Source organism: Varanus komodoensis, unplaced genomic scaffold (assembly GCF_004798865.1).
Source record: "Varanus komodoensis strain SLA01 unplaced genomic scaffold, ASM479886v1 scaffold8, whole genome shotgun sequence".
NCBI lineage: Eukaryota > Metazoa > Chordata > Lepidosauria > Squamata > Varanidae > Varanus > Varanus komodoensis.
In genome coordinates this window covers 12,233,046-12,259,332 of record NW_025336481.1, presented here as the reverse complement: position 1 = coordinate 12,259,332, position 26,287 = coordinate 12,233,046, and the positions used below count along the sequence as shown (strand labels likewise).

At 44.7% G+C, this 26,287-nt stretch overlaps 1 protein-coding gene across 1 annotated transcript; it reads right to left on the bottom strand.

The window, feature by feature from the left end:
• Positions 1 to 24,593, bottom strand: CTCFL (CCCTC-binding factor like). Its single transcript, XM_044455165.1, has 10 exons — positions 24,059 to 24,593; positions 21,688 to 21,897; positions 16,503 to 16,670; positions 14,455 to 14,588; positions 12,926 to 13,046; positions 10,368 to 10,517; positions 3,336 to 3,496; positions 1,545 to 1,727; positions 531 to 645; positions 1 to 137 (listed from the first exon to the last, which is right to left on the bottom strand). Exons 1-10 carry the CDS (start codon positions 24,591 to 24,593, stop codon positions 1 to 3), a joined length of 1,914 nt encoding a protein of 637 aa, XP_044311100.1.
• Positions 24,594 to 26,287: the final 1,694 nt, after the last annotated feature.

Below are 26,287 nucleotides of genomic sequence, written 5' to 3'. Positions count from 1 at the left end.
CTATTTGTCCATCAAGCTGAGGATCATCTCACAAGTGGTCTCAGCTTTCTCATCATCCAAATTAGTTTCTTCTTTCTCCCATGTTCCCACAGGGAGACCGTAGGTAGTGCAGCGTGGATTGCTGGCACAAGCAGCTCCTTAAGGGAAGAGAGAGGCGTTGGGGGGCAGAGAGAGGGGTTCAGTTTATGGGGAATAAACATGTTGGTTCGGATTCAATTGTTGGAAAGGACCATGTTTCACTAGTAAACATATATGGGATTACACCCCAAGTATGTAAATTCCAGACTGGATGAACACCAACATGATCCAGTCTGACAGGAAAAAAATTCTTCCTACACCACAGGGCAGCCTTCCCAACATGATGTCCTCCAGTACACTTGGACTACAACTACTATCATCCCTGGCTGGCTGGGACTAATGGGATCTGTAGGCAAAAGCACGTGGAAGGTGCCAGGTTAAAGAAGACTGACCTAATGTGACCCAGAGATCTTTCGCTCTGCAGTGTCACCTGAGAACAACTTGATAATTACCTTCTTGTTCAGTATCACCACCCGATTCCTTTTTTTTCTTTCTACTCTTGCTTTCTTTGCTAGGCTGACTAGTTCTCTCCTTTCCGCAATTTTGAGCATGCTTACGCATATTATTCTGTCAGTATAAAAGATCAAAAAGAATGCTTTGCTAATCTGTTCAATAACATTTGTACAATACTGCATTAAAGAAGGGATGCAAACTCTAAAGCTTCCAGTTGAAAAGCAAGCAGCAGTTTACCAAATTCACACTCCCCAAAGCTCAACATGAAGTAGAATCCAGTTTGCTACATAATATTCAAACATTTGTGAGGAAGAGCGTGTACAAAAACAGTGTCTAAAAAGGTTCACAAATGTGTGTATTTGCACAAAGTGTATATTTACTTATTGGGTGCAATCCCATATACATACTGCCAAGGCTCTCTCAGCTATTAGGGGCAGAAAAGGCACCCTATTGAAGGAGCGGGGAATGCAGCTGCAAACGGATAATTCAGGAGCAGGATCGCTGCTGACTTCCACAAGCTGCCACCTCCAGCTGCTTGGGTTTCTATCAGACCCAGAGGTCCAGAATCACTGGAGGGCTACCAGGTTCTGGAAGACTGATCTTCTGCCACCCATGATCAGCGAACTGGCAGAGCCACGTTTATGCAAATCCCTCTGAGTTACTACAGAGCAGGAATTTAACAGCCAAATCTAATTCCTGCATGAACAATAAAACAGTGATTAAACCACAGGCTGTTGGAGATACTGGCTGATCTGCTACAGATCACAAGAGATCTTCCAGTGGATCTATTTTCTACCCATTCCTGATCTACTTGGACTGGCACCACCTTTCCAAGGTCTCAGGCAGAGAACAAATGGGGACCGGGGGCGGGGGGGACACACCGCAGTAACTCACTTCTCTGAGTTTGCCAGGCAAGACCAGGTATTTTTAAAACCATGCTTGTGTGGAGCCCACAGAAGACACACTTCTCCTCCTGACTACCCCCAGGTCCTTTAAGAAGCAAGTTGGCTTACCCAGCGTGAATAGCCCTTGCCGCATCTGGGGCATTCATAGACCCGTGGCTGGTAACTGGAGTCGTGGTATTTTTTGAAGTGGACTGTCAGAAGCTGCTTCTGACGAAAACTTTTGCCGCAGGAGACACAAATGAAGGGCTTCTCGCCAGTGTGTGTGCGCTTGTGCATGACCATGTGGCGTTCCTAGGCATGGGGGCAGCGAGAAAAGGTGATCAAAATGAAGTCGCACAGTACCGTACCATACCAACCTGAAAATGTGCAGAGCCTCCTTTCGCAAGTTCAATATCCCTTGTGTTAGAGTGCTGAGCAAAATGCCTAGGCCATCTAGGGCTTTCCACAAGGGTCTACCTCCAACATCAACCAGCTTGCTAGCTGGTCCTGCCCCCTAACTTTCATGCATTTGGCAGGAGGCCTAAATGGGAGAACCCACCTTTAACCACAGGTGGACAGTCTGCTCACAAGATCAGAAGCCCTACATTTATTTTCTTGCTGGAAATGGACTTGCCACCACATGGTCTGGAATTACCCTTACTCTGATGCAGTGAAGCCTTCAAGCAAGCTTGCACCACAGTTGGAGCCGGGTTAATCAGGCAGCAGATACTTAAAATGAGAGACACAATTTGATTATAAAAACTGGAGATGCTAAGCACATGAGGCACTGTCCCTTCTCCCATGCACAACAAAAAATCCTTTCTGACTGACGCATCAGATGTATGCCTCTTCTCATACAGGGATGAAATCTTCCAGCCTAAGCAGGAGCATCCACTGGGTCTGCCTGCTTTTCCCCAGGCCCTGCCCCTCTCACTAGGTCCACAGCCAGGGAAAATCTCTGGAGATAAGAAACTTTCCCACCTTCCCTTCCTTGAATTTTGGCTATTTAGATTCTAGAAACAAAGGATGCACTTATCCTGCTTCAGCAGTATTGTTTTGCTCATATGCAAATGCATGCAAAGCAATCAACTAAAACACTTATGATTAATTGGTTTAAAGGAACTCAGCCTCAATTCATATTCATTGTGCCCTACCACAGAGCTAAAGCTTCTTCTTAAGTAAACCCACTCAGAAAATGGATTTTTCTGGCTACTTTAATGGCCAGGATTAATTAATTGTGATTTGATAACAAGCTGACACAATTTTGTTCATTTTCATTCCCGTAGATCAAAATATTCTGGCATATGACAGACAGAATTGGCTTCAGATAAAGCATTTTCCCCTCAGTTGTAATGATGATGGGCACCTTTGCTCTACCGAAGCACATGCTTTGGGCTCACTCCAACAGTGGAGCTTGTAGGCCTCTGAGCTCAGAGGGTTACAGGCATCTAACACAGGGAAGTGTAGAGGCAACACTCACCTCTGTGCTCTTCCGACTCTGAAAAGCAGCTTGCTGGCTAGCTTTGGCCATCTAACCGCAGAGCTTCAGAGGAGCTGAGGCACTACCATCAAATGTTGGTGGTGCCAGACTCCTCTCCTCAGTCCTCCACCTGTTCTCCGGGGTCAGTTATGACCTCAGAGAAGAAGCTGGCTCGGTTCTCTTCACACCAGGGGCAAGAGGGATCCAAGGCCAAGGCCACTTTCTGACATCTGAGCCGGGAATTGGAAAAATCCTACTGCCCTTACTATCCTTGGGAATTGCTCTGGTCAAGAATTACCATATATATTTTTCTTCTGTCACTGGCACAGGCGAACCTCAGGCTCTGCAAGAGTTTAAGCCATAAATATTTGCAGGGCAATCAAAGCAAGTTCAAACCCACGAATCCCACCAAGCAATAAATACCCAGCTCTCTTAAATACCTGCTTGCATGCATAACTGCACTGATCACATCTGAATCTCTTTTCATTTCTGTGGGTCTTCTTGTGCTGCTTGAAAGCATAGAGCTCGTGAAAAACCTCTTCGCAATAGTTGCACTTCAGCGGCACTTCAATGAAAGAATGTAGGTTCCGCAAGTGGACACCTAAAAGGCAGAAACCGGGGTAAGCTTTAAACATCTCTGGGAGACATTATTTGTGTACACACATTTCCTCTGATTTGCAGGAAAGTAAGCATGTCCTGTTGCATGAGTGTCTTTGTTGGACCATTTTGAATTCTTGCTACACAATTTTAAAATTGATTTTTATAGCATATTATTATATGTATTGCATTGGACACCACTTGAGAATTTACAAGCTAACAATAGCACAAACAAACTCGTAATAAAATAAATAAGTAAACTTGGTTGCAATGTTATTTTTCCATTTCCATTACACTGGATCTCTATAGATCGATCTGTACATAAACTCAGGCCAGGGCAGAAGAAATACGGGATTCAGAAATTAGCATTTCCATCAGTTCTCCAGTTCAGCACCAGACCCAGAAACAAATCCAGATCACATAAGCACCCTGTTAACGGTGGTTGATGGGACAGACATTCCAGGGAGGCAAATCTGCATTTACCACTAAGGTACACTCAGCAGAAACCTGGAGTCAATCACAGCTCCTTTATGAGTGCTTTTACGTGCTACGTTTTAGGTGTACACACAGAGTTGTAAAAGATCTCAGACGTATGCCTAAAACTTTAATGTGTGAAGTATGTATACAACTTAAATAGGCCATCTGACTCATTCACTACCCACAAAAATTTCCTTTTTAGTGCCCATAACAACCTTATTCTTGCTGTCCCAGGTTGGCCTCCTGGAAACAATGTGTTTACATGACACAACCCACTGTGCGAGTGACAAACCATGGTGGGCTGCACTCTTGTGAAAACCTGGACTGCTTCTCACAAGTGGATTGTTTCAAGGCAAAGAGCCACCCTGGCAGTCTATGGCTTGTTGCTGACCTTCTTGTATCCACCATGGGATGGTGTATTGTTCGAACCCAGCCAACTGTTCCCAGCTTGTGGTGAGCCAGCCCGTCAGGAGGAGGAGCAACCCAACTGGTGAAGCTCACCTGGGCACCTGCCAGTGGAAGTCATTCCCACACCGCACAGTGGTGTAGCCATCGCTGGGCCGGTGCCGCCATTGCTGCTCACAAGCCCTACGCTCACTGTGGCTCCACCTCTTCTCCCTAGCTGTCAAAACTTGTTTTAAAATGAGGTTTCTGACAGGGCTACCCAGGGCTTTACTGACAGGCACATATACATAAGAATATGCCCCTGTCAAAAAACCAGCTGGCCCTGTCAAAATCCCTATTCTGAAAGGAAGCCTGAGCTTTGACAGCTATCAAACCTAGTACCCCTATAAATAGCATGGCTCACAATCTTCCACTTTCCTGAGCACCTAGAATTTTGGGAAAGGGCAGGAAAGATGTAGGATAGTTAGTTAGGCACAGTCAAAATAAAATAATATAAAAAAACAGGAAACTGAGAAGGGGATGATTTACGGATCACTCTGTTTCATGAGCACCAACATCCCAACTTTTTAAAACATTGAGAGCCATTGGACACAGTGGTTAAGAGTGCAGGACTGGGACTCTGGAGATCTGGGTTCTAGTCCCCACTTAGCCATGGAGCTAACTGTGTGACTTTGCCCCTCCTACCTCACAGCATTGTTGTGGTGAGGATAAGACTGAGAGGAGGCCAGCTATGTAAGGTGCCTTGAATTCCTCCAAAGGGAAAAAAGCAGTAGCTAGATCGACAGATAAATGTATGTATGTATGAATGTTTTGGAAGTGAACGATTTAACCTAAAATATGCTGGTATTATGGTGGGAGTATTATCCAATACTCCCACCATTGGAATGTGGCCCCCCAAGAGCTTCTTTGAAACTGAATGATGCTCGTGGGCTGCAAGGGCTTCCACACCCCTGCTCTGCAGCCTCCTCCACTGAATAATTCTGTGTTGAGATTTGGCCAGATCTTGTCCATAAAGCCCAGTTGCATTACTCTTAAATTTCTGCACAGTCATTCTGGGGGAATCAAAACCTGCAGATTAGGTGTGAGGGCAGGCAATTCCAGGAGGGTAAAGGCTGATTACCTTTTCACCAAAAGAATCGGAAATGTAACATTTTGTTCTCTGGTCCTTTGTGCCTAATGCAACAAACCAAAGCCAACCTGGCTATTACAACAGATCTCTCCCCTGCATGTGCTATGAACATCTGGGTCACAGAAAATAATTCTGCTATATTGGCTTAATAAAATTTAAATGCAGTCAGAGCTTTCAAGGGTCATATAATCAATTACTGTTTCCTAAACAGATATAAAAGTTCAGATGCTAATGGATGCTCTGGGCCAGACCCATGCTACAATAAAACACCATGGAAAACCTCTCAACAACTTCAAAGGGAGCCTTATTGGTCTCCCCTGAATTGATTTTCGTTGTGATCCCATGCTGTCTTTGAACTTCCCCTGGACTTGCGCTAAGCCATTCGCAGTAAGAATTAATCAAATTACTCCACCTCTTCCCATCCCAAACGCTCAGGGATGAATGCAGAAGCAGACAATGGAAACCCACATTTCAATGATCTGTAGCTGATAATGCAAAACTACTCCACACACTGAAAAGTCTGATCTTAATTCTGTAGTTCTACAGCACAACCACTATTGCCTCCACTAGTGATGGCTGGGCTGCTGGTTCTCGTGTTCCTAAAAAGCAACATACAGGCACAAGAGGGAACACACTTGGGTGGATCCCAGTATCCTTGGGGGCATTCCAACATTTGTAGAAGAACAAAACATTTTTGGGGAGCGGAGGAAGCCCAAGGACTGTGCATCCTCAGTGTCCATAAAACACCAATGGCTGTGTATAAGTGTGTGTGGAAGCATGGAAGAAGGGGGCCGAGAATTCTGAAAAGCAGCACGGCTGGCACCTTGAGGAGAGGAGCTTCACACTGCAGAACTTCGCACCTCACACTTATTCTTTTGCAGGGTGGGATACTTAAGGTCCAGCAGATGCTTTGGTGTACAGCTCCCTTCTGCTTCAGCCCTAACCAGAAAAGCTAGTCATGGGAGTACTAAGCCCAAACTGGGAGTACTAGGTCATGGGAGTACTAAGCCCAAACTGGGAGTACTAGGTCATGGGAGTACTAAGCCCAAACATTTGAAGGGCCTCAAGCTGCCCATCCCTCTTCTATGTAATCTTACATTTGCCCACTGCTTCAAAATCTCTAAGGAGCCTGAGACATTGCTAGTCATTTCTTGAGTACAAAATCCACTACTGTCCAGCAGACAGTTCCCCAATTATCTTGGGCATTTTTCCTCCCTTCTGTGCCAACCTGAAACCATATCCAAGCATAGCACTGAGATGGAAGGTAATTGTTCTGCTGGGCACTTGATTCTCACATGAATGGCCCAATGGCTTTGGCATGCAGCACAGAGTTTTGGATAAGCAGAACTCATTTAGTGTATTTAAAATGTATATCCCGCCATTTCCACTGACAGAGTCTCCAAATACAATTTGTAAAGATGTAATAACCTTAAAGCAATCAATTACATACAGAAGTACAACACACATCCCAGGGAGAAGTTTAGAGCCAGTTTTACTCCCATTCGCCAATCAGCAGATTTTGTTTCGTTTCAAAAGTAAAGGGAAGGAGCCAATTGAAGTAACCTGATAACCAGTGAAATGGCTCTGCCAGTGTGGTGCAGTGGTTTAAGTGTAGGACTGAGACCTGAGAGATCCAGGTTCTAATCCCCTCTTGACTGTGAAGGTAAAGTCAGGCCAGTCACTGACCTAACCTAACAAAGCTGTGGCGAGGACAAAATGGAGAAGATAATGCACAGAGTCATGGGGTTCCTACAAGAGGAAAGAAGGCCAGGCTTAAATGCAACAATATGCAAACCTAGTTTCCAAATGAGGTTGAACAAGACACAAAGATTCAGAAGATGACCACAGCATGTGGGAGTAAATAGTCCCTTACCATGCTCTTATCAAGGTTCTTATCAAGAAGAACCTTCTTCAGGGGATGATCTGGAACCTCCTGAGCCAGCTGCCCCTGGGATTCTGGGACTGTCCGAAAAGGTCCTGGGTCCTCAGCAGAAAAGAGCTGAAAGGTGGCAAACTCTATTTCCAAGATTTTAAACATTCCAATGTTCCAAGAATGCTGGTGCCTGAAGGGACAGGCCAGGACCATGGTGAAGAAACAGAAAAGGCCTCCTTGGAAGCAAGGACGCTTCTACCTTCTCAGAGGTAAAACGCCACCAAAGTGCCTGTCCAGAATTGCAGCTGAGTCCTGGATGGGGCCCAAGAAGCTCTGGCAATCTGAGTCTTCCATATTAGCACAGCCATTGCTGGAATCAGCAACTTCTACCAGCTCTGGTACCTTGTACCTCTGAACTTGCTCAGTGATTGGACCTTTGTCCTATTGACCTTTCATTCCTACTTGCTCTGCTTTCTTTGGACGTGTACTCTATCTGACTGCTTCTCTGCATACGGCCTTTGGCTGCTCCTCAGCCCATTCCCTGGAAACATTCCTTCTTACTTCGTAAAATGATGCCTTTGACCACGGCCTTTTTACGGAGTTGCTTTTGAATCGCTGCTTCATTTAACCTAACATTGAGCCTGATCTGGTCAGTAACAGGACAGTCCCTCGCAAAGCCCTGATCCAGATCACTCTTCTGTATGCAAAAATGAACGCTCTGCTTGTGACTTGTGCCGAATCGAACAGAGACCGCTGATGGAAGGCATCCCTGCTTCAGCCATGTGTCCACACTTGTCCCGAAATGTTGCAATGCAGTTCTCTGTGTAAAATGGCATATAAAAATGCATAAGGAAGAGATGTGTACAAAACGTGTACATTGGGGGAAAATGCTTTCAGAGAACCTGAAGACTGGTGCAGGAATCAGACTAAACTGCATGATGATGGAATGCAAATAACCCAGCCATGGTCTAGAAACAAGACTGGCTTGTCCATCCCTACCAAGGACACGCTCTTGCATCGACTTGCGAAGTCTGGGACTGCCTTGTCCTGTGTTGAACTCAGAACAACCACAAGGTGGTGCCACTTGACTTCCTTACAATAAGGAAATGCATGTGCTTGCATAATTCTCACTGACTGCAGTAAGAGCAAGTGAAAAGGCATGAAGAAGGATGTGCTGAACTTGTAGGGCTTGTGCAGCTCCTACGTGAGCTCCCTCAGAACAAGAGGAGGCAGCAGGACAGGAAGTGCTGAGCGAATTGTTTCTGACACTTTGAATAACATGTCTCCTGCAATAAAACTTAAGTGTTGATTCCAGTGGCTCTCCTGTGGTCTTTAGCAGTGGCTGCAGGAGACGAGATTCTGAAATTTTACTTTTCCTCCCGTTTGGCTGCAATCGGGAAAGCTACTGCTTGACATTTGCTCCTGGATTTCGATGGTGCCAAAAGGCAGGGGCTGCCAAGTGCTCTCCACTCATTTTTTCTTCCAATTGCATCTGGTCCACAGAAGTCAATGAAGTGAACATTTCCTTCCCCTGCCATCTCCGGCTGATTATCCCCACGGTTCAAGGCACAGTGCCGGACCAGCGATTCGGGATAACTGGGTTATAGTCACCACTAGACCATTAAGCTCACTGGGTGACCATGGGTCTGTCAGTCACTCCCAACCAGACCTACCTCACAGGGTTGTTGTTTGGAGGATGAAATGGAACCATGTAAGCTACGTTTTCTTCCTCACAAGAAGAAAAAAGGTGGCATATAAATGGAATGTAATAATGGTAAGGGTGGTAATGATAACGGTGGTGAGGATGATGATGATGTCTGTCTGTCCTGGCTGCAGCACATGCCATTGGCTTCTACAGAGCAACTGAGCAGGCTACAACCAGGAAAACCATTGGTGGACGCAATCATAAAATTCAGAAGAACCACCCTGGAGCAGACAACAGAGCCCTGAGAACAGCCATGCTGAATCTGGCCAGGAGTCCCTCTAATTAGCATTCTGCTTACACAGCGGCCAACCAACCTGCCTGCGAGAAATGCACAAAAACAGCAATGTGACAGCGTCTTTCTGCTTATGGATCCCAGTGATGTAGAGGAGTGAGCTGCCTGTTGAGACTAGAGGCATTGCATGGTCATTGTCCTAGGTTGCCAAGGATAGCCTCATCTTCCCCTTGCACTTCAGACCCTGGAGAAAACTAACCTGGTATTTCCCCCACAACAGTTTTCCTGGCCTCAGTCTCTTCTTTTGCATACATGTCAACAGAGCAACTGAATGTAGCTTAAGCATGTATTTTAACCATCCTGTTCTATCAGTGTTCTTTGGGTTCACATCTCCCCAAATGCCTTTGGAGAATTTGTAAAATTAATTCCTGTTCTGAAATGTGCACATTGGTCCCACCCTGTTTGCTCTGCTTTTTTTTCCTTTATGGGCTTAGCAATGCGCACCAGTGCATAAGCGCAGTAATTAAGCTAAAATACAATATGGAATCTTGATGGCCCAGTTCTGCCTTGTGAGTCCATCAATAGCCTATGCACCAGTGCACACTGGGATCCTGCGAAAGACAAAAAAGGTCTGCAGACCACAATTCACAGCAGCCTGAACAAAGTCACCAGGCACCGAAGACAGAAGAAAGGCAGAAGGCCAAGGCATTGGTGCTGCTATAGAAGGAAATGTGGTAATTCAGAACCTGAAAGCACAGGGAGAAATTTGAGTAGGTAGGGTTTCATAAACCTTTCATACCCAACAAGTTTTTATGGGGCATAATAAAATGCTCATTAGCTGTACCAAAAATCCTTCATCCTGCCCACACAGAAGAAATCATAGTTTATTTATTGCAAAGACTTCAAGTTAGCTCTTGATTTGGAACAAACAAGCTAGATTAGGATACATTTGGAACAGCAATTTCTTAAATCAAAATTAGATAATGATGCCATGCCTAATTCTGCATTGATTTCACTGAATATTTCTTTTAAAAGGGAGGGGGATGAAACTTACTTAAATCACCCTTCCTGGCGACAGATGTGTTGCAATGTGGACACTGGTATTTTGGCACATTTTTCTCATGTTTGTGCAGTACATGGAACTTCAGAGTTCCGGCCTGAGTAAATCTAGCCTTACAAATCAGACATTCAAAGGGTTTTTCACCTAGAATGAAAAAGGTGGACATGGAAATTAGAAAGCAAAATGTCAGTCTAAATGGTTTATGTCAGTTTTATGCACACATGCCTGTACACACACACACACACTTTTTTACTCCCAGTTTTACTGCAATTGTTAACTGGCAGTTACATATTCCCCCTCTACATTATTTCAAAACATGTTCTTGCACCGAGATTTTCTTTGCCTCTGCTGTTTTTCTACCTGATTCACCACATGCTAAGGTAGGAAACGTTGCAACTCTCCCATAAACCTTTGCCATATACCACCTGTTAATTATGGCATCCTTGGCATGCTGTATATTCCTGACAAGAGACCATGGGAACAAGATAGATGGGCCCACATTACCAGCAGGAGTTGCAGCAAAATGTTGCAGTATATCCCCAACACTATATGGCAGTGCTTCTGTTCAGCCAGCCATGCCCCCCCACAGAAGATACGGCGATCTGTCAGGTGCCCAACTGGGCCAACCTTCCCCACTCTAGTTTTTCATGATTCCTGGATTCTTCGGCTCATGTATTATTCCCACTGCGCGGTTTTCTGTTTTGCCTTTATCTTTCCTTTCCTTAATTCACAGGCTCACATACCACTATATAGCTGCACTTGTGATCAAGGAAGGTATCATTCTGAGAAAGAGGGAGAGGTCTCTTAGAAGGGACCCACTCCTTGGAAGAAAAGCAATTATACTCTTGCACCAGGTATGTGTCCTTTGGGGGTGAGAGTCTTGTGGCAGCGGGAGATTTGATCATTAGACACACAGACAGTTGTGTTTGTCATGAACGTATATACTACATGGGGAACTACCTGCCTGCGAATATCATGGGCTGTCTAGATGGTTTTATAGAGTGTTAGGGTAACGTCAGTGGTTGTGTCCATGTTGAAAACAACAACATGGGTAATTGTATCTAGGAGGTCCTGGAAGCCTAATTTAGGTTGCTAGGTAGAAGGCTGAAGTTCAGGATTACCAAGGTGGATTTCTCTAAAATGCTACCTGTTTCACATGCAGGGCAAGCTAGACAAGCACAGTGAGGAGTCTGTGTGTATGGATGAGATGGTACAGCAGGAAGAAAGGGGCCAAATTTCTTAGGCACTAGGAATATGTTGCAAGAACCTAGGTCTGTACAAGAGAGATGGGCTCTCCTGAACCAAAGTGAAACCAGACTGCTACTTAAAGCATCAAAAAGCTAGTGGAGCTCCTGCTGACACTCCCCCAGGATTAAACTGAACCTGGAGGAGTGACGACAGGAACTGCAAAGCATCTGGTTCAGGTGAAATCATCCCATTTCTGTTTGCAGGAGGGGAGGAAATAGGCCATAAAATACGATGAAACAGGATAATCGGTCAAAGAAGTCTAATTCCCAAAGAAAAGTTGCACGTACCGAAGACATCTAGAGAGGGAGAGATATTCTGTGTAATTGCTAGAAGTTAACAAGCCAAAATAGAACCTCAGTGCCTGGTTTTAAAGGAGACATGAGATACGGTGCTGGAATGGTGGGGATCAGTGGGATATGGTCATTTCTGGATTTAAGTTCTGTGAGGGCTGGGAATGGATGGATGGTTGGAGGGGGTGTTGCTCTGTACACTGAAGAGGGCAATAAAGTCCAGCAGATTTAAAAATCTAAAAGCTGCAGACTCCTCCACAGAGCGGCTGTGGGTAAAAATATCTGGCTCTAAAATTAATTCAGTCCTAGAAATATGCTATTGTCCCTCAGACCAAAATGCATGGGATGATCTTGAAATGAATTCAGGAAGTCCTCAAACTAAGGCAGTTTAAAACGAGGAGACTTCAACTACCCCCATTCCGAGTTGATAAATGTATGTTCCAGTTCTGACAGAAGTAAAATTTCTGATGTCCAAAACAACCATGGCTTAGAACAGCTGGTTGGACAACTGATGAGAGCAGATACAATCCTGGATTCAATCCTAGGTGGGGACCCCCAGGACCTCTTGTAAGATGCAAATATTGTTGAACTAACTGGAAACAACCACACAGTGCAAACACAAGTGGAAGATGGCTAAAGAGGTCCAATGCACTCACATTTGACTTCAAGAGAAAAAACTCTAAAATGTGAGATTGGTGGAAAGGAAGTTGAAAGGGGGAGTCAATCTTAGTGAGAAAGCTAATGTCACTGGGCTTATTCATCCTAGAGTTTTTTAAGAGCTTAAATATGAAATTGCAGCCAGAGAAATCCATGAAGAAAGTAATCAATGGCTGCTAGTATGTGGTATCAGAGAAAATATACCTGCGTACACCAGTTGCTGGGCACTTGAGTATGGGAGGGCTGTTACCCTCATTTCAGAACTTGAGGCATCCTGTGGGCATCACATCACTGGATGGAAGAAGTATTTTAGTGACTCTCAGGAACAAACAAATAAATTCCACTCCCAATATTTACCTGAGTGGGTTACCATGTGCCTTTTCAGCTTGTAGGTGTCTCTGCTAGCATAAGCACAGAGAGAACAGCGGTAAGGACGCTCTCCAGTGTGCGAGCGAATATGACGCTTCAATTTGCTGGCCTGTAGTCATAAATGAAAATTAATCGTGATAGGACCAGGGCTGATGGAACCACCAAAGTAATCCATCCTTTAAAAGAAACAGCTCACTGCTACAAGTGCGACAGCTGTCAGTGACTGTCACCCTGACAGATTACAGATCGTATGAAGTTTTTCTCTTCTAAAAGGGTCCTCTTGCTCTTTCTGTTTAAAGCCGATTTACTGGGAAGGATTCATGCATACACGTCTGTCTACCTTTGTATGTATACCCTCCCGATCAAAAATGTGCAACAATTTCATGCTTTACTCACACACATTCAGACCCATTCAGAGGTTCAGAGATCAGTAGTTACTGCTTAACCTGCTGAATCAGGAGGCACTTACAGCAGCATTAAGTGCGTGAAGCATCAAGCGGAAGAATGGGCCGCACATCTCAGACTGCAGGTTGGTGATCAACCAGTTAAACCAGCTGTTTTGCTTTTATAGCATTTTTAAAATTTGCATTTAATTGCTGTTTATCCAGCTGAGGGATACTTGGGGCTTTAGTCCAATATCTGTGGACAGCACCGGGTTGGGAATACCACTTTGCAGCATGTGTTGCAAGCATGTTTGGACCAATCCAGAACGCAAAGTATGAGAGCGAAGGATGCTATTTCCGTTATACCGCACCTCTTCCCTGCAAGGAATGCAAGGAGCCTTTCATAAGCCAACTCCTCCTTTCTATACTTTCCTCACAGCCACCCTGTGAGGTAGGTCAGGCTGTGTTAGCCACTGGCCCAAAGTCATCTGAGGAGCTTCATGGCCAAGTAAGGGCTATCCCAGTCCTGGTCTAATATTCTAACCCCAATCCCACACTGGGAAGTAAGTCTCACTCTTAGAACTACAAGTCCTATCATCCACACCTATGACAGTAGGTGGGAGATAGCCTAGCTGTGATAGTGCCAAGACTGATCTCCATGAAAAATTAGTCTGATTTGATATCAGGAGCTACACGTTACGCCTAACCAAACTCTGCTTCCATATTCAAACAGAAATAAAAATGCAGTGATGCAAGTGAACTTAATTAAAGCCCACATTAGGACTTTATGCTTACTCTAAGCTTTAAAAAGATGTAGTTACTAGGAATGGGTTCAGACAACATAAACCACAGTCCAGGGTTTTATTATGGGTTGATTGTGGGTTACTGATGAATCATGGGGCATGGCTGAAGCAAGTGTTATCATGTGGGTTGTTCACCACGACTTTTATCTTGGCCGAGTTCAGACACAACAAAGGGTTGAGCATGGGTTATAGTGGCACCTGAACCTGGAGGACACGTTAGTGGAACGGGAGTGCTCTAAAATGCACCGTCAGCATCAATATCTCTTTTGAAGAACCTTCTCTTGGATCTGGCTGTACACAGGTAGAACACATCAAGCAATGAAATTCTTACCTCCACGCTACAATAGCTACAGAACGAGCACTTGAAGGGTTTCTCCAGAGTATGCTTATACCGCCTGTGTCTTGAAAGCTCACCACTGGTCACAAAGGCCTTATCACACTCACTGCACTTGTAGGGTTTGGTCCCTGTAAGAAGCAATCAGGTGGTCTCTCTTAAACGCACTGCTTTGCTATCAGATCATTCCCTGTTCCTCAAAAACCGGTAAGAAATGCCAGTGTTAAAACCATGGATCTATAGTTTTGCAAAGCAGTTGGGTTTATACCTACTTATTTTGAAGAGCTCACAAGGAGGTGTAAGATGGGCCATAAAATACTTAAGGACCAAATGCATGTATTTAAAATATTTCTGCAAGCGACAGTGACTGCATTGTGAGCCTGGAATACCATTTTGAATTCCCCAGAAAATACTAGTCATAATAATTTATATGGCATTTTATTCCATAAGTTTTGCCTATGAAATAAAACAAACAACCATTTAAAATATTATATAACTACACTAATTAAACATCCTTAATGTACAATTTAATGACATAACTAAATCTCATAAAATGCTTACCTAATCTATAATGTAACACTAAGTTTTACATAGGTCCTTTAAACATGTAAACCATTAGTTTGCTTTACCTCAAATAATCAACCCCCTCCAGACCCTTCTTAAATTCTTCCAAACTCTTGCAAGAACTGCATTGTAGGGGCAGGCACAATGCCATTCTAGAACAATGCTGGGGGAAAATTATGGTGTCTGCCATTTAAAAAGTAGAACATATTTGGAGAACATTTTGCAAAACACTCTTCCTTTCCTGAGGTTGTGGGTGGGGTGAGAAGAACCTCACAAATGTCCTCACAAATCTCTTCTGAGACATTTCATCTCAGCTTTGCAACCACCCCTGCTCCCAGCCTTGCAGCTCTGAAAGTGTGTGTTTGGGGGGGGGGTGGAATCACCCTAAAAATTACACAGAAATCCCCCATCCCCCAGGCAATGTTTAGCTGCCTGGGAACCTTCTACCAGCTCCCTATCTGCACAGGAATAGCCCATTTTAGTAATCTACACTCTTATTTTTTTTAAGCTAGATTACTGTAATACTCTCTACTTGGGGCTCCCCTGGAAGACTGTTCGGAAGCTGCAGCTTGCGCAGTATGCAGCAGCCAGACTAATAACAAGGCCACATGGTCCCAATGCATAACACCAATTCTGGCATTGGCTGCTTATATGCTTATAAGCTCAATCTACGGTGTTGATTTTAACCTATAAAGCCCCATATGGTTTGGGCTCACAAAACTTAACAAAACAGCTCTCCCAACCAGAATGTTAGATCAAGATCCAGGGCCTGCCCCCAACTGCTACCTCTGAAAGAGGATTGATTGGTTCACTGCCAAAAGGAGTAGGGCCTTCTCACTGGCAGCCCCCCAACAGAGAGGGTTGAGCCCTCTTTAATTTACTTTGCAAACTTTACAGTACCAGATTAAGCCTATTCTCTATGACCAGCTTTTAAACAGGTCTTGTTTCATTTCTGCTAGTTGTTGCTATTTATTTATATTTATCTATTTAGCTTAATATTTATATACCTCCCCATTCCCACAGGCTCTGAGTAGTTTGCAAGAAACTAAAACCAACAGTAATACTGAGTAAGACAACATATTAATATTGCTGTTGTTAAGATTCCATTTTAAATTTGACCTTTAAATATTGCCCTGTAATTTCTCTGATGTTCTTACTACTACCTGTATTTCATATTGCATTCTTTTTGTATTTTATGTGCTTCCCAGAGAGTTTTGGTTATTGGGTGGCATAGAAATAATGACATAATCAACAACAAATTAAACTCATATTAAAATAATCCAGCTAAGCATTGTGGACCTAGGCAGATGTTGGCATGTTTGTAAAACCAGCATGTGCAAACCTCCTGTGACAGCACACAAAGAAAGTTTTGTTTCCCAGGATTTGCTATAAAAACAGCTGTGATGCTCCATACTACATTCCAATTAGTCAGCTAAATTCGGGAGAGACCGGGTAAAGCAAACGCACAGGACTGCCCATACCTGTATGTGTGTTCACGTGGTTACGCAAGAGGGAAACGCTGCGAAATGCCTTAAGGCAGAGGTGGCACTTGTGAGTCTTTTTGGCCGAGTGTTTTTTCATGTGATGATTAAGGCCTGATGCACTGAAGGAGGTGAATGAGCACAAACTGCAACGCTGAAGTTTGTCTCCTAGGAGAAAAGCCACCATTAGGTCATACAAACCATTACAAAGTACATTAAAAAGACGCTGCAGGAGGTTCACATTAGACCTCACCTGCTTACTTGAACATACGGACTATTCGTACACCCAGGCAGGTTACTCATGGGTGGGGAGCCTCAGGTCCGGGGGCCAAACCCGCCCTTCCATGGATCCCCAGGTAGACACACCCTCATTTCTTTGACCCAACTGCCTGACCACCAGTCCTGGGGGTCCCTGGCTTTTGTGCAATCCCTCCCTTGCTTTCTCAATGGCATCAGCACATTCTCTAGGATGCCGACATCACTGCAAGGTACTTCCATGAGCTTCTCCTGCATCATTCAGTATCTCTTCACTTGAGGTCTTCCAGCTGTACTGGCTGCACTGAAGTCAGCTGCACCTGGAGCAACATGGGCCTGTCATCATTCAGCATGTAGGTCATGAAGCAATGCCAGAGTGAGCCACACTGCAGAAGCCTCTCTGTGATGCTGCAAAGCGCCCACAGATCGATTTCCAAGAATTTAAAGCCATACAGAAACGCAGAGGAGGACAGGAACCGCCTGCAAGGAAACGTGGGAATGATGCTTCTGGGCTGCTGTCCTCACAGTTCATGGGCGAGTGGAAAAGAAAAGGCAAGAATTGTCACCTTCCCACTTCCACAGGTAAGCACTCAGCAACCTGTGCAGAGCACCAGCTCACCGAGGAAGCTACTTCTGGAACGTCACTGCCATGTACACCTGAATATACCAACCTGGAGGACACCTATGACAGTGGTGGAGAGGAAGTAGTCAGGTCTACCAACGGACTAGAGACAACACAGCAGCATCTCTGGGTTGGGACTTTTGCAAATAACTCTACACCTCCGTCAAATATAGCACGGAGCAGCTGGGTGCTGAGGGCAGGGGCAGACACCTATTCCTCCACCTGCTGGTTCCCCATTCCTCGCTCAAGCATTATTTTGAAGTGTATCTACGGTCAGGCACTAGGGCTGCTCCAACACATCCGCTAACTCATCTCTCCTCCCAGTAGCAGCATCAGCAGCCTGGCAGTGGCCTTCAGTGCTGTGACTGGGCATGCATGGAGTCACACGCGTGCAAATTGTTCCCTGTAGGTCTTTGGAACACCCTGTAGGGGCCCTGGGGGAAACATACTCATAAAACTTCAAATTACTCAAGTTTCAGCTGCTCTGCCATTGCAGAGGGAGGGGAGACCATCACATTCTTGCTGCAAACAGGCAGCTCTGTGGCTAGCCAGCCCAATTATGAACCAAAATGATTTAGAAAGAAAGCAAGCAACCAAGGCTGCCCTGTTTGGACTTCTCCTCCTGACTCAGTTCTTGCTTGAATTAGGCTGCTACAGAAGGGGAGCAGTCTTTCTCTTGTTAAGAGAACGTGACCTGTATTTGAATTTGAAGCAGAGGAGGAGGAGAGTGTGCCTAGGTTTGTTTGTTCGCTGTTTCTCCATCTGAGAGGTCAGAAAGACAAAGTAAGTCTGTGGCGATAGGGCAGGAAGAGGGAGGCACCTGGTTCACAACCCCCTTCTCCTCCTCCAATACATTCCTCTAGTTGCTTTTCTCTACCTGGTAAACAGACCATTAAAACTCAGCTCCAGACTGGGTGACTAGAATAGCAATAGGAAGGTGCTGGGTATGCATGTGTTCAACGGTGCCTTTCCTTTGAACAGAAGCTGGAGGGAAGGTGACTCTCCAGAAAAGTCAAGGTGACTTTTTCCCCCAAGAGCTTCTGAGCTTTTCCAAAGGGGGGCCTGGAGGACAAGGGGGGCTGGTCCCACCGACAGAGGGAATGAGGGAGTTGTTCCAGGCATCAGATGCTAGGAGGTGGCAGCAAGACACTGGAGATCCTGACCCTTCTAAGCTTTGCTGCTGTCCCACCGCCAGCACCAAGGGAAGATTCAACTGTCAGTCCAGTTGCCCTTTGCATATGCAATGGGAAAGGGTGTTTATTAGGCAGCAATTATCTTGAGCTGGCCCCAAGGAGAAGAAAACCCATTGTTTTGCAAACTGGGTCTTGTGGTTTGAAAAAGAAACAGTGGGCAGGTAGAGAGGAGGAGACAGCTACTACCTTTCCATTCAGCAAGGGGAGAGGTTTATGCTTTGATGGGGACAGAAGCAGGCATGCATGGACCTTTCGATTTCCATCCCACTGATTCCTCCTTTAGTTTTTTTAAGTTATGCAGAAAATTTGAGCAAAGACACATCATCAATCTGTGATGTGTACACTCCCTCCTCCAGCCTCCTCCATTGTCCTTTTAGTTTCAAGGGAACCAAATTCACTGGCTGCATCCATTCACTCTATCGGCTCTCCCTCACTTTTGGCTCTCCCACTTGTTTTAATTGGCATTTCCACCAGAGGGTTTTCTGGATCCAGAATGTAAAGCAGCATTTCGATTTAATGTTCTCATCAGGCTTTTCAGAGCATCAAAGTTAGCTTCGCAACACAATCCACCTCTTTTTTCTTTTGTTTTTGTTGCTACTTCTTACTTAATTTCCTGTTTAGCAAACACTACTGGTGCAGTAGGGTATTTAACAAAGGAACTAAATGGTTAGAGGAAAACCTTGTGTTATTTTAATTTAGGGAGTGATCTTAGGGCCCACAGAGAACTTTGGTTACTGAATAGTATAATAAGCAGACAAACAGCATCTCAGAGCCACAGGATTCCCCAGATTCCCAACTCTGAGCCTAAAGATAGTTGCTGACCTTGGAGGTACATCCTCTTTGCAGCCAGTATGGAAAGAACTGGGCCAGCTGCTCTCTGAAGTTGGGAAGTGACCTGGGAGATGGGAACTGTGGCAGGAAGAAGAGACTGAGGAAGTAAAGATATGAAGCCCCTTGGAACTGCTCAACCTCCTTCCCTCCTCTTCTGAGATACTCAGAGTGGGAAGGCGAGGAAGGGAAGATCACTCCTCCACCGCTCCTTCTGCTCCGCATAGGAGGTATATATGACCCCAAGTCTGAGGGCTTCTAGGCAGTCCAAAAGGACTGAGCCTTTCTTTGATCTGTAGCCTGCTTTTCAATCAAGAAAAATGCCAAGATGATGTACAACTACACAACTCTAGAGTTAAACAATAAAACAAATGCATTAACATGCAATTAAAATGCAACAGTCAACATAAAATAAAATGAATAGATTGCGCTGCAATTGAAGTCCAGCAACAGGGTAGGGTGGAACAGACTGAAATTCGCATCTAGCTTCATAGACAAATTGCCACGGCACTGATTTTGATGAATTCATAGGGCTTTGATTTATGTGCAGTGGCCTTCAGCTAATTGTTTGAGCACATTGTGAAACAATCCATTCATGCATATCGGTGGCCTGGGAGGTTTTCCCAAAGCTGTTTGTGCGCCTAGGAAAATTAGGCGTAGCCAGCTCTATGGCTGCTGCCCCTCTGGTCACACTGGCCGGCAGCCACTACTGGATGGAACAATCAATTTCTTACGCTCTAAGAGCGCACAGAAACATTTAGTACAGGTGTCTTTGTGACAACCTTCCAGTACTTGAAGAGTGCTATCCCATCTCCCCTCAGTCTTCTCGAGGTTCTTTCAATCTCTCCTCATAGGACTGTGTTACCAGCCCCCAAAATATCCTGCTGCCCTCTTCCAAACCCTTTCCAGCTTTCTTGCACCGTGGTGCCAGAACTGGATGCAGTACTCCAGATGAGGCCCAACCAGTGCTGAGTAGGGGAGAACTAGATCTTCACATGATTCAGAAGTGGTACTCCTATTAATGCAGCCCAAAATAGCCTTTGCTCTTTTTGCAGCCACCTCACATTGTTGAATGATATTTGGCTTGTGATCTACAACACTTCCATGATCTTTTTCACTTGCGGTACTGTTGAGCCAAGCGTTCTCCATCTTGTAATGGTGCATTTGGCTTCCTTTTCCTAGGTGCAGCACTTGGCATTTGTCCCTATTCAACTTCATTCTGTTGTTCTCATTAGCCTACTAGCTAGCTCTATCTGTAGCTTACTTGGGGAATGAGTTCCTGTTTTCCATGCACAGAAAGAATCTACTGACTGCATTAATTTTGCTGCTTTAGAAATTTACTCCTCAATGTCCTACTTCTGATGAACTAGCAGCACACAAAAGTGAAAATGAAGCTGCATTTGCTTGTGCTCAAGCTGTGCACCCCACCTCTTTAGCATAGAAGCGTGACCAATACCAGCTCTCCATAAATGTGTAAAGCATCTTTCCCCTGGTCTTTAAAAGCTCTAGATGAGCCGGGATGCAACTATCATTCCTAGCCAGCAAGGCCAACTGTCACGGGAGTTGGCAGTCCAGTGCATCCAGAGGCCACCAGCTGCAGAAGACCGATGCAGAAGTTGGAGCATCCGATGACCCAGGGGAGGTTCAAGGGTAGAACTCAACCTCCCCCTTCCTTTTCTCTACTCGTCTCAAAAGGTCCCTTACAAGGCTGCTGGGGGGATGTGCATGTATGTGCCCACACAGGTATTCTTGCATCAGGACCTGCAAGCCCAGATCATACGTGGCCCCTGGGGCCAGAAAAGTCATACATCTCTGGGTTAAAGTAGCAGATATGTACTGGAGGGCTTACTGGGCGACTGCAAGCCAGTCATACTCTCTCAGCTTGAACAACCTCACAGGATTGTTGTGAGGATGCTGGGTGAGGTGAGAATCATAGCTGCAGTCTTGGAGGGAGAGCGGCATACACTTTCTGTAAATGATGCACAACTATTATACTGCGTGAGGTCCAGTTCAAAGCTACAAAGTTGAAACTTATCTCGCAGGATGCTTTGGCTAGCAGTGAAAGGGGGAGCCCAGGCACTATGAATAAATGAGTAACTGTGTACATCAAAGAATGACAAGTTTTTCCAAGGGTTCTAGAAGGGACACCGCAAGAAGTTCTGCCCTGCTGGACCAGACCAAAGGTTCACCCGCCCCCACATCCTGTTTCCCAGCCAACAAATCCAGCCACCATCAAGTACTCTGCCTTTTTCACAGAAATTATAAAATTGTGCAAGTGATTTAATACCTTCTCCCCACTGGACTATGCTCCCATGGGCTTTTGAAGTAACATCAGAACTGGTTACGAAAGGATGCTGTGATGCACATGGATTGCTCTGGTCTTTGTTTTCAGAATGGCCAAACAGTGAGGGATCACCTTTCTGAAGCTTTGTTGCCTCAGCTGCAAGGAAATGGCTCATTGTGTCATCTTCAGATGCAGAAAACGGCTGGTCTTTATCTCCAACTGCAATTACATTTCTACTTGTATCAATCTGTTTAAAAATCAAATGGGGTGGGAAACAGAAGTTCCACTGATCTATTTCAACACATTTATATGTCATTTTATATTTTTAAAACATCCAAAGTGGTGTACAAATATTTAATAGAAACAATAACAACAAAAATAAGAAAAATGCCTCACAATCAGTACAATGTTCAAGCTGATGCTACTGTATGCTGATCATATCAATGGTACGAAAACGTTAGTTCAAACAAATTCATTTTTCAAATGCAAGATGAACCCAGTGCAATCTCAACATTGGGCCACTTCGCTGCCACTGAATTTGCTGGGCAAGTGGGAACAACCACTCAGGGCAATGGGGTGTGCACCTTGTAAAGGGCCCCCAGGACTGGGCAGATGCACTCACTACTGGATCAGGAAAGACAGCAGGGCTCCTTTCTGAGCTTTCCTGCACCAACGGCACAATCCAACAACCTGGAGGGATATGGGCATCCTATGCAGAGCAGAAGGGTTGTGGAAGTGACCCCTCCCCCACAGTCCTAGGTGGCCAATTTCAGCAGTCTAATGGTGGCATTTGGAGAGGGTGGGAAGGAGGGTGAAATGCTGCCAGGTTACGTTGCATCTTGGCGATGCTCATCTCCTGCCTCCCTGCCTGCATCATGCCCTGGAACTCTCTGCAAACTCCTTTTGCAAGGTTGCTACACTACTGCCAGGTGGCGCTATACTGCAACAGAACAACAGAAATGCACATTAAAATACACTTGCGTTTTACAATTAAATACCGCACTTTCCCTGTTCTAAACTAATTTGATGATAGTGCTTTTCAGACATGGAAGCTTAATTGGATAGTTATAATGTCTTCTAAAGAACTTGTAAAAAACAGTGAGAGGGGAGCAACAAGCACTCCCTAACTGTATTAGCGGCTGGTCCTTTTGGCATGTGGGCAACATAGAATATGACCACAGAGATCCAGACTGAAATACACTTCCAGGACAAACTACAGAAAATTCTTGGGAACTAGCCTCACAAGCAGAAAGGCTGAGCATTATGTCACAACTTCTCCAGTTCTAAATTTTAACAGGAGTCACCTGAACCTTCCTTGCCAGGCTAGTATGTCATACATTCTGCTGACAATGTGACAATCTCAAGACAATGCAAGATTTTATGAATTCCCTATTTGCAGAGGATTATTCATCTTAGTCTGTTGAAGCAAAACCATCAAAGAAGCTGGTGGCACTTCAAAAATATGCACAATTATTAAGGTTGGCTTACATACAAGCTTTGAGGACTGGACTCCATCCTATCATAAATGTGTTTGTCCTTACGGTGCTTTACTGGATTCCAGACAGAGCAACCCCTCTACCTCTGTGACTGGTTTCTGCATTTGGTGCACGTGTTCCATCACTGGAAATTTGCTTCCAACAATGAGTTTGGAATCTTTTGTCACAACAGAGGGAACTGCCTATAAACAGAATCTCTATTTAACTTAAAACAACCGAATTTCCACAGTCAAAAGCATTCGTTTCTCCAAGTAAAGAAAAACCAAGAGGCAAAGTCCTTGCAGTTGTTCTTCAGGCCCACCTGCTACACCAGAAATACAGAAATGCTGTACTGGACTGCAGGTGTGTTAGAGGACATGAAGCTGAATAGCTTGCAAGATACAGGTCCTGGATTTACAGGCCTAACTTTTTCATAACATTTTTATCTGAAAAAAATCAAAAGGATTGTATTATAATCCTTCCTGTATGTTTCTTATACAGACTTATCCTGCATGAGGGTCCTCTATGTAAATTATTTGTAACTTGGTGTAATTCAGCAGTTTGGACAATTTAATTCCCATACTTGTTGTCCCTTCAGGTCAGAACAGAAACCTCAGCAGTATGGTTGATGGCAAAGAAAGCTGATGTTATCCTATGTACCTTAAAATGGTCTAAAGCAGGCAGTGGCGGGGGCGACTTGCGACCCTCCAGATGTTTTGGCCTACAACATTCATCACCTTTCTCCATTGGCTATGTTAGCTAGGGCTGATGGGATTTGTAGGCCAAAATATCTGGAGGGTCATACATTGTCCAAACTTGGTCTAAAGTGATTTGTATTGAAGTATTCATATTGCACCGTAATAAATCACCCAGTACAGTTGCCTTACCAACTACACAACTACTTAAATCAAGAAGCAGAGCTACCTTAATCCCAAGGACATTGGGGGTCTCACTGGTTGACCTTTTGCCCTCCTGTAATGTGTGTACTTCTTTCAAGTTGCTGACATGCATCACTTCCATCTCGTGGACCGTGTAAACACCTTCTGGTAAACTTATTGTCAAGACTTTTTCCGGGTTCTTCTGAGCATCTACACTTGGTGGCAAGACCTCCACCAGGTCAGCTTCTCTTTGCATCATGGCATGCAGAGCATCGTGTTGGCCAGAGGGACAAGCCCCCTGGAAATCCTCTTCCGCCATTTTCAAGTGCACAGGCTTCAGCAAAATGAGATGCTCTCCATCCTCTGAAACTGGCTGAATAGCGACTCCTCCTTCCAGTTGCTGACCAAATGGGATGGGCTGCAGGTTTTCATGCTCTTCACCATACGCACAGGTCCCCATTTGCTCATAAGGTGCACTGCCCTCCTCTCTGATCTGGCTCCAGGCCCTTTCTGCACTTTTGATTTGAGTGAACTGCCCATCAACCTGACTCTCCATCGTTGCATTAAACCTATTTGAAGGGAGGGAGGGAGAGGGCATCACCTGAAACAAAAGCTGTTAGGTTAGAGAAAAGCCACAGGTCCCTACTTCTCAGTTGCCAACCACAGGTAAGACCAGCTAAGCTTGGGCCTTGGGGCCAAATGCCCTGCCCCTGCGGCCCCCAGGGACGCCAAATAACCCCTCAGAGAGCAGTAAGTGATGAAGTCATCAGTGCAGCAAAACCAACTCTACCATATTCTGGTCGTTATGATGATACTCTGCTTTCAAAACTGCACCTCTTCAGAATATTAATGAATATCAGGGTTAGCAAACTTTTTTTTGTTGCTGTTATTGCAGTTCCAAGGATTTAGAAGCAACTGTACTGCCCAGAACAGTAGGCGAGGAGAAGAACGAAAATGCTGACTGTGTGCTTCAGAAGTGAAATAATGGCCAGCCAACACTCCCCTGAATATCAGGTCCAGAGTACAGAACCACCTTTCTGCACCACTGGGCAAAATGGATGTTTGGAAAGGAATTACTAGAAGCCTGATTAAGAATTAAGAGAACTGGTCAGGTTTCAACCCATCTGAAAGCTGTCCCTAACTAAACCATCTCTCAGGACTAACACTGCCTGGCACTTACTCCCTATCTGTTGGATTGTTTCCCATCTCCTTCAAAAGCTAAAACCAAAACTTACATTCTGACCTCCTATGCAAGCACAGCATCACTTCAGGTGGCAAGCTACACACACATCACCCTGTCGAGTCAATCTAACGGTGCACTCTTGTGCAGGTTTAGACTGAAAAAGTACAACTCCCAGCATTCTCCAGGCCACCATTAACACAGAAGCAGCGGCTGACAAAGGATAAAGCACATAATCATTCTTTATTCTTCTCTAGGGGCTCTATCCCTTAATATCATGGGGAAAATGTAGGAATTTTTCTTAGGCGCATACGGGTACAAACAACTCACATTTTAATCAGGCATTTTCAAAAGCTGCACATCCTTCCAATTCTCTTTGTCTTGCAATCTTCTCATATCCTTTTTTCTTACACATTTCCCCCAAGTATCTAGTGAAAACCCAACTGCCCATTCATCCACAGCCATTCTCATGCTTCTACCGTTATCTGACTACAGGTTGTCCCCTAAAGGGGCAATTTTTTGCCAATGAAGACATCATTCAAACCGTACCTTGTATTCTGATTCCTCAATCCCTAGCTACCTCAGACTGATGTGTATAAAGCATTTGTTTGGTTGCCTGTGGCTAGTGAAAAATTCTCCCAAAGATGACCAAGTAGGGGTTGTGTGTGTCCTTAGAAAAGATACATTTAAGTTTATCCATTTATGCCACGCTCTTCAATGTGCCACAATTGGCTTATACATCTCTGCATGGAGTCAACTTTTGTGTATGAGTTTGGAAGCCTGCTTGAATGTTGTAATCTGGATTTCAGACTTGCACTTTCAAAATCCTTTCTACATTCTGAAACTGCCAACATAAAATTATTTTCTAGCACCACAGCCAACCTGGTGTTGCAACAATTTAATTTCCACCTCCACTCTTCAGTGCTTTATTATATCACATCTTCTCCTTAATCTTACACTTGCCTGATAAACCCACAACTGGTCCTCATCCCTAGCTTTTTTTCCTTTCATTTTTCGAACCTGAAATTTGACCCACAAGTTTTCTCTCTCCTTCATTCCCAATCCTGGGT